The sequence below is a fragment of the Haliotis cracherodii genome, unplaced genomic scaffold (genome assembly GCF_022045235.1).
Source record: "Haliotis cracherodii isolate W230 unplaced genomic scaffold, xgHalCrac1.p SCAF_10, whole genome shotgun sequence".
NCBI classification, from domain to species: Eukaryota; Metazoa; Mollusca; class Gastropoda; order Lepetellida; family Haliotidae; genus Haliotis; species Haliotis cracherodii.
In genome coordinates, this window is record NW_027266265.1 from 35,270,122 (window position 1) to 35,279,512 (window position 9,391).

At 40.8% G+C, this 9,391-nt stretch overlaps 1 protein-coding gene across 3 annotated transcripts; it reads left to right on the plus strand.

Moving 5' to 3' along the window:
* The first annotated feature begins 258 nt into the window (after positions 1 to 258).
* Positions 259 to 8,992, plus strand: LOC139449820 (peptide methionine sulfoxide reductase-like). 3 transcript variants are annotated; one of them, XM_071231365.1, is made up of 5 exons: positions 259 to 327; positions 1,384 to 1,538; positions 4,310 to 4,561; positions 7,346 to 7,490; positions 8,668 to 8,992. In XM_071231365.1, coding segments are annotated over exons 2-5 (471 nt in total). In that variant the 5' UTR covers positions 259 to 327; positions 1,384 to 1,536; the 3' UTR covers positions 8,740 to 8,992. The 3 variants fall into 3 exon arrangements, with proteins under 3 accessions (XP_071087466.1, XP_071087475.1, XP_071087483.1); XM_071231374.1 differs by lacking the exon at positions 259 to 327 and adding an exon at positions 332 to 391; XM_071231382.1 differs by lacking the exon at positions 259 to 327 and adding an exon at positions 421 to 494.
* The last annotated feature ends 399 nt before the right edge of the window (positions 8,993 to 9,391 follow it).

Genomic DNA, 9,391 nt, shown 5'->3' on the forward strand with positions numbered 1-9,391 from the left:
TACGTATACCTTGTTACGATTATCATTAGTTGTAGCACTAGTATTTTCAAACATTTCGATTGACGGCAAACTTTGTTGTCGTAATTGTAAAACCATATCATTTGCCAAAAAATGTCAGACGTTTGTTTCTGCTGGGTCTTTCATGGTCTTATTACTGTTTACCCTAGGAGAAGCAAGTAGAAGAAGATGTACGTTTACGACAATAAACTAAACCAGCTCCACACCGAGGATGTAGAATTCGCTCCCACTATACATTATCGACACGGCAGTGACACGGTGTGAGGAGTATAGTGTAAACACAAACACAACAACTGAAAAGACTAGTGGGTAAATATTATTTATATCTTCCGGATAGACATTAGGAGACGAAGTCAACAACAAGTTTTTTTCAGTGATTTATTTATATCTTTATTCTTTTGATCTCATTCATCGTTGTCATTATATTTAGAGGCAAACAGAAAACGTGAACATATTCCTCAAATATAGTTGATTATGTAAGCATGGTAAAGAAAACTAAGAAAAACGGACACCTTTTCTTGTCTTTGTATTTATTTATAAAGGTACAAGGTTTTCAAATCAGTTCATTTTCCAAGACAATGTCAGATAAAATGTCCCAGAGGTTTTTGTTCAAAATCTGTCATTAGATAAGAGTAATCTATTGTATAAACACATGACCTTGTACCTACTCTCCCATAACAAATGTCATGTCATTCAGTTCCATCTAAATTGTGTAACGTCAATCTTGTCACAACTGACTTCACCTATAGGAATGATAGCTGGCTTCATTTGTATGTATAATAATTTTCATACATGTCATGTTCTCTCTCATTGTCATTCCCCTGAAGAAAGGGCAAGAATTTTTAAGTCCCCCTTAAATGTTGTGTAGGAAAAATATAGAGGTTATTACTCATAATAGTCCTTGTCGTGAATATAGATGTAGGCCTTATGCCCTATTGAGAGTTCATAAGATCTCGAAATGTCTCAATGCCATTGTCAAAGCAATATCACTGAAGGTACTATATTCTTTCAAGATTACCTGTGAAGATCCGGGTAGAATAGGTCTTCAGCAACCCATGCTTGCGACTAAGCTTGTCATAAGAGGCGATTAACGAGATCAGGTGGACAGGCTCCCTGACTTGATCGATGCACATCATTGTATCCCAATTGCGTGGATCGATGCTCATGATGTCGATCACTGGATTTATAGACCGCCGTCATATTACTTGAATATTGCAGAGTGCATCATTAAACAACAAACAAACGAACGTCCAAGATCTATTGAGTATTAGTATTTTTTCAAAAAAAAACCTTTTGATTATTCTTATCCAATGCCCTTGCTTCTGTGAGTATGTTCATGATTTATAAAGTCATTATCTGTTGCAGGAGGTCTATTGGTGAAAGATGAGGAAACACCTTGCCACGTTTGCCATGAGCTGATTTTGGTTCCCCGAGGCACAGTTCGGTTGTGCCCCGGGGGTGATTGGCACCCGAGTCGGGTTCACAGGGGGCACAACTCCCAACCCAACTTATAGAAACATGTGAGTCTTTTTTCCCTTCTACATACAGTCAAGTCCCGTTAATCCATCATGGTTGGTTGCATATGATTATGTCGGATTAACAAGTATGTTGGATAAACGAAATTAAGTGGCATCAAAATTTTGATCGAAAATCAGACAAATACACGAAAGATAACAATACAAACGCATTGTAATAAAAAATGTAAAATGAAATATTCAAGAAAACTGCTTTCTTAGTGGCTAATGTCGACTTCCTGTTAGTCATTGAATTGGTTGTTCAGAGTTTGCGAAAGGTCGTTCTGGCGTGACCTGTAATGGGATGTCGTTAGCGGTAGCGAGAACATGCATCTGAATAACGAGATTGATGTAATCTAAACAAGTGATTAATCCTGTTTTAAGCATTGATTGTTTTTGTTAAGCAAATTTATCTCTGCAGCCATTGTAGTATGAAGCCTAACCAGCACTGATTTCATCGGTTCCATTATTATTCAGATTAACAAGTGTCGGATTAACAAGACTTGACTGTAATCAGGTAATTTAGCCCCCTTTGGGCACACTGGGTTAGAATATTTCCCCAGCAACTTTTTCTGATTGTAAAGGTGACCAAAGTGATTGGGTGGTCAGGGTGGTCACTTAATTGAATGAGTGCCTTCATAACCTGACGACATGCATTGTTGCTCACAATATCAATCACTCTTTTGCTGGTTCAGATTCGATTGAAAACAGGTTGCTGTCATATAGCTGAAATATTGCTGTGCAGCGTTAAATACAAACACACATAATTAAGCTGTCGGTATGAACACAAGAATCCTTGTTTTTAGAAATCAAATTGCCAAAATTCGTAAAGACAATCTCTGTGTCCCAAATACAGAAAATGGTTTTAAAATGGTTGTGGAAAAACGTTGCAGTCAAGTTCTCACAATCACTGTGTACGAGACACCGTTTAACATGAATATGCAATCCAGGAAATATTTGGTATCTTTGAGTTCTGTTGTTTATGGCAATCATAGCATCGGTCTACAAATCAAGTATATAAGATGTCTCCCTTTTCAGTATTGTAATGAAATATCGAAACAAGATGTCTTAAAGTTACCATTGCGTCTTTTCATGTAAACATTCAACTGAACATATTTCACGTCAAACAAAACAAAGAAAATATGCACTTTGAATAAATTATCAATGCATGTATTTCCCACTCACTTGCCCATAAGACCCATGGACTGGTCACAAAACTAGTACTGATAGAGGAGAAAGCTATATAATGCTCTTAAAAGATCCAGGACTTGAGATGCACCAATTGTCTTGTGCAGGATGAGCGTGCAAAGTTTGGAAATCATGTTCAGCATATCATAAGAATAAAGATACTCTGTGGTAACATCTGAGTGATTGTTAGTTTTGTCATTAATTGGTACGCATGGGAAACATCTCTTCTTAGTGTACAAACTTCTCTGTATGTTTGTATGGTTCACGTTTCTTTTAGTGGTGAGTATAGCTACTTCCCTTAATCGTGCCAGAAACCTGATCGTGGGTTCAAATCCCCAATTTGCTCTGGTTATGTTTCTAGGTTTGTCAGCATCAACCCAGGCCTATTGGTTTTACAAAAGCAGTGTTCCCGCTGGCTTTTGAAACTGCCAGTTTCAGTGGATTGGCAACTCTAAAAATTACCAGTCCCCATCAAGTTTTGTCAGTCCCAACTTTGAACAAAAATGCAAACATGAAAATTTCCTGATTTTATTTCTTTTAACATCATGTTCAATGCAGTGTATGTTCATGGCTGACAAATTCAATGGCATGATGTCTTAAATAGCTTGGTTAGATCTACACATGATTCACACCAAGTTCAGTGACAAGTTTCTCCCTTTGTTTTGGTATATTTCACTCTGGCTTGAGACTATGTTGTTCAAACTGATTTTTAACCTCGAAGCAAAGCAAAATAGACAACAGGAAACCCTGAAAATAAAAGAATTAAAAGAAAAGCTGACTTTGTTAGAAAAATATACATTATTGATTATCGCCAATGTTTTGTTCAACAACAAAGATTTACGAGGTATTGTATTTCCCAGTCCACAGGGACTGTCAGTTACATGAATTACCAGTCCAAGCCTAACTTTAATGGAAAAACATGGTAATTACTGGTTAATGGGAACACTGCCAAAGTGTTAAACACTTAAGAATTGCATTATTTTGTGCTTTCCACCACATCAAGCTGACAATCTGTGATTATACTGGAATCCTTTTTATAGTGTCATTTAACACAATCTCATTAAAATCAGATCTTAGTTCTCTCTACCGCTTAACAAAGATCTGAGGACATCCCATTAGGGGTCACGTCAGAAAGACCTTTCATCCGACCAATCAGAGCGTCGCTTACCAGATCATGAAAGTGACAGTCGGAATGTGATTTCTAATCAGGCAACCTCGAAAACTTTAAAACGGGGTATTCCGAACGATACTTATGGGCTTAACTATTGAATCTATACAATCTAGACCATATATTAGCCATTCTAGAATGTTCTTTTGTTCAGGTTTCAAATTTTTAAGCGCGAATTTGTCAAAATATGTTTCGAAGCGTTATCGCCAATTTGAAATTAGTGCCGTAAAGCACGAAAAAGCTACCTTCTGATTTGCTTATGTCGACTTCTTGTCAGTAATTCCATTGGTCGGTCAGAGTTCGCAAAGGTAATGGGATGTCCTCAGATCTTTGTTCAGCGGCAGCGAGAACTAAGATCTGATTTTAATGAGATTGCATTTAACACAACTGACGTGTTATTCCAGTATGTTTCTGTTGTTAGGGGTGACCACACAGAGACCGTCGAGGTTGTGTTTGATCCAGAGTTAACCAGTTTCCGTGCTCTGCTGGGGATGTTCTGGAAGAATCACGACCCAATGTCATCCCACAGTCGGCAGTACATGTCGGCCATATTCTACCATGATGAGGAGCAGCGGAAGCTGGCGGAGCTCACTATGAAGGAACAGCAGAGTAGTCGAGCCCGCCCCATAGCCACACTGATTACCAAGGCAAAGACTTTCTATAATGCCGAGGAGTAAGTTCATCACATGATATAGTATTTTCATCTGTAATGCTCTTAATTGTAGACCAACTCCATGGTCTAGTGGAGCAGAGCAGAGAGCAGAAAGTCCGGGTTTCGACCCCCGGCACTGTCATACCAAAAGAAGTTAAATGATGGTACTTGTTGTTACCCTACCTGGCGTTTGCCATTAAGGGGCGAAAACAAGGACTGGTCGGCTCAGAGTCAGTATACTGTGTTAAACCCCATTTCACCTCACCTCATCTCTTAATCATATTTCTGATGAGGTATATTAGACACATCCTTGATTTTTGTAGATTAGCAAGGCAAAGACCTTCTATAATGCTAAGGAGTAAATTCATCACAGATTAGTATTTTCATTTGTAATACTCTCGATCATACTTTTGACGAGGTGTATTAGATGCATCCTTGATTTTTCAGCATATTATAAGACCATTTTTGTATGATAAATAATTTGTATCCATTCTCCACCAGACTAAATTATTTAGTTACAAACGCCTGTACCGGAACATTGAATTGATCAAGTTTAAAAAATAAAACCCATACATCAACCCTGTCTTCACTGATGCCACCCCATCTTCTAGAATAAGTCCTCAGCAACCTAATAATAATAATAATAATAAACAATAATAATAAACAATAATAATAAACAATAATAATAAACAATAATAAAAATAATAATGTAGGGCACATATATTGCGCTAGCCTCCATACATTCAGTGCATGCTCAAAGGGCTACATTATCGCTCCAGTCATTGGATCAGTGTGCACTCGATTTTCATTCTCAGCTCCCTAGGGAGTATACAACCCAAGCTGCCTTGTCAGGCGCTAGAAGGTTAACATTCCATCTCATCCCACTGGGTACCCATTGTTACTGCTGGGTGTACAGAGGCACATTTCAAATAAAGTCAGATGCCTAAGGTGGGGCAAGGGTGGCCAAGTCGTCTAAGGCACCACAATTCGTTGTGCAGAGTTGCATCCCTTGCGCACACCAGAAACCTGTTATTGTGGGTTTGAATCCCGGCTCACCCCGATTATGTCTCTAGGTTTGTCAGCACCATTCCATGCTCGTGGGTTTCACCAAAGTGGTAAACATCTTATACCTGCATCACTTCGGGCTTTTCCTCCTACATTAAGCTGACACACCGTGATATGACTGGGATACTGTTAAAAGCCGCGTTAAACCCAACTCACTCAATCACATGCCTAAGGACACACATGTGCTACATGTGGTTCAGTGTGGGGCAGGACTAAAGCCGTGCAGAGGACCACAACCTACACTGGCTGTAGGAGGCGACTTAATGGATCAGGTGGTCAGAACTGTTGACTTGGTTGATATTGTGTCCCAGTACCCCGATATGCTCACAATATTGATCACTGGATTTCTTGTCCAGACTCAATTATTTACCATCTTCCCGAGGCAAGAGAGTTAACTGACTATAAAAGTCCAGTTTCCACCCTTGCCGAACTAGGCTGGTATTATGGAGTTACATTTTGGCTGGACTAACGAGTCTATGCATAGTCCAATCAAAATCGCGCACCGAAATCGAAATCTGGTTCGTAAACTGTCGTACAGATTTCGGTCGATTGCAGGATTTGCAAAGCATGTGCACCGCCAACTCGTTGTCAGCAGATATTTTCCAAACCTTTACACGTTTTTAATCAAGGTGCTCCCGTGATTTGATGCATTTCGCGATGTAAGACCCGTTTTATCACAATATAGATCTTGTTTATCGATCAGATCGTCTTGTCTTGGCGCCACCATTTCGTGTGAAGCAAACGCAAGTGATACGAGAGGTGGAATCTGATTGGTCCATAGGAGAGGCTTAGAAGGAACATAACTGGTAATAGCCACTGGTGGCGCTACGATCGAGCCCAGTAATTCAAGCCTAGTTCGGCAAGGGTGGAAACTGGACTTTTAAAGTCAGTTAACTCTCTTGCCTCGGGAAGTTGTTATTTACAGGCCACTGTCATATAGCTGGAATATTGCTGAGTGTGTCATTATACAAAGAAACAAACAAACAAAGAAACAAACAAACACACATACTCTCAAAATTACCAGTCACCCTCTAGTTTTGTCAGTCACAGCTTTGAACGAATAAATAAACGTATTATAATTGCCTGGTTTAAATTCTTTCAACATCCTGTTCAATACAGTGCATGTTCATGGCTGACAAATTCATTGAAATCATCACTGCAAACTTTTTCTCACTTTTTTAAATGTTTCACTTTCATATTTTCAAGACGAAGTCACTATAAATGGATATTTAACCTCGAAGCACAGCAAAATGTTATTTCCTTGAACTAAAAATAGACAACAGGAAACCCTGATGATAACAGACAAGCTTTATTGTTTATCGCCGATGTTTTGGTCCACAACACTGATTTATAAGGTACTTTATTTGCTGGTCCACAGGGACTGGCAGCCACATGAATTACTGGTCCAAGCCTAATTTTGCCGTTAAAAAAACCCAGTGAACGGGAACACTGTTGTCCTAAGAGTGAGTGAGTGAGTATGGTTTTACACCGCTTTTAGCAATATTCCAGCAATATCACGGCAGGGGACACCAGAAATGGGCTTCACACATTGTACCCATGTCGGGAGTTGAACCCGGGTCTTCGGCATGACGAGCGAACGCTTTAGCCACTAGGCTACCCAAACGCCCCTGTTGTCCTAAGAGATGATGAAATAAAGGAGGTACATAAATGGGTGCTTCCAATGGACAGAACTGCAAATGTTTAACGTGGATAGTGTCATGGTAACTCTGTCTTTCTCAGCTACCACCAGAAGTATATGCTGCGTCACTACCCTGACCTCGTCCAGTCACTCCACCTCAACAACGATGAGATCATCACATCAGCTGTGGCAGCCCGACTCAATGGCTACCTCGGCGGGAATGGAAATCTGGAGCAGTTTGATGAGGTAGGAGGCGCGATGCTAAATCAAAAAAGGAAAAGGTTATTCTCCAGCTTGGATGAGGGATTGGTAATTTTTTATGGGGATGGGAAGAGTGAGATTTAGGGGTCATGAAGAAATGACAGTGCAAAAGTTATCACAATTATATGGAGGGGCCTTGTTTGGGTTATGCAAAACTGTTTGAACATTATTTAGGGACTGGTCATTTATTATAGGGAGGGTAGTGGTCTTGTAAACATTTAACATGTATGGGGGGTGGGCAACAAAATATGACCAATCTCACCTAACCTTTCCCCTATAAACTGTCATAATGTTTCAGTTGGTTAATTTTAAATGTGTCTCTTATACAGTTACAGGAAAGTCTAGTCCAGTGGTTAGTGTGTTTGCTTACTTATCACAGGGTCTTAGTTTATTTCTCAATGTGGGATTTTCTTGAAAAATCTAATGTGTTCCTCTAAAGGCTGGAAAAAACTTGTTTGTTCTCAGCTTTACAACAAGAATTGTTTTAACTGCATGTTTGGGTATTCTGCAAAATATGTTTTGTGTAAAAAAAGTAAATGTTGTTTGGCTTCTTGTTTCATAGAATGAAATTGCATGTTTTGATTTGTTGAAATATTCTGTTTCAAACTAAAATTTGCCCACCAAACCCCATCCGAAGATTAAATGTTTGTTTGTTGTTGTTAAACGCCACACTCAGCAGTATGTCAGAAATATGTTGGCGGTCTGTAAATAATCAAGTCTGGACCAGACAATCCAGTGATTGACATCATGAGCATCGACCAACGCAATTAGGATACGATGACATTCATCAACCAAGTCAGCGAGTGTGACCACCTGATCCCGTTAGTAGCGTGTGTTGCAATGTACAGCGATTTGCCTTATAACGGGGCGCTAACTTTCAGCCGCTTGCAATCGTACTAATCTCTGGCTGAGGTAGCTTGGTTCTCAAACCAAAATGGCGGCTGAGTTAGACAGCGGAACAGGAAATTCTTGACTGGATTAACTGGGAAATGGGCAAAGGCAGCAAACACCCCATCATCCTCATTCTGCTCCTCATCAGCTCGTCATCAAGCTTCTGTTACGTTCTTCATTAGGGCAAGGCAATTAGGTCAGTGTGTTCTGGGGGCATTTATAGATGTACAGGTTTTTTTTGCTGTAGACAATGTATTTCTGCATGTTCCAGGAATGTTCCACATTTGGCCTGTCAAGAAGTCAAATGGAGGTTGTCAGGAAGAAGGTCAACAGTCGCATGTAGTCCTAGTTGGCCCTTACCCTAACCCTAAACCCTGACCAAGGCCAAGCCCTCGCCCTAACACAATCCCTATCCCAAGCCCTTGCACAATCCCTATCCCAAGTCCTAGCACAATCCCTACCCAAGTCCTAGCACAATCCCTATCCCAAGCCCTTGCACAATCCCTATCCCAAGCCCTAGCACAATCCCCACCCAAGTCCTAGCGCAATCCCTACCCAAGCCCTAGCACAATCCCTACCCAAGCCCTAGCACAATCTCTACCCAAGCCCTAGCGCAATCCCCACCCAAGTCCTAGCACAATCTCTACCCAAGCCCTTGCACAATCCCTATCCCAAGCCCTTGCACAATCTCTACCCAAGCCCTAGCGCAATCCCCACCCAAGTCCTAGCACAATCTCTACCCAAGCCCTAGCGCAATCCCCACCCAAGTCCTAGCACAATCTCTACCCAAGCCCTAGCGCAATCCCTACCCAAGCCCTAGCACAATCCCTACCCAATCTCTACCCAAGCCCTAGCACAATCCCCACCCAAGTCCTAGCACAATCCCTACCCAAGCCCTAGCGCAATCCCTACCCAAGCCCTAGCACAATCCCCACCCAATCTCTACCCAAGCCCTAGCACAATCCCCACCCAAGTCCTAGCACAATCCCTACCCA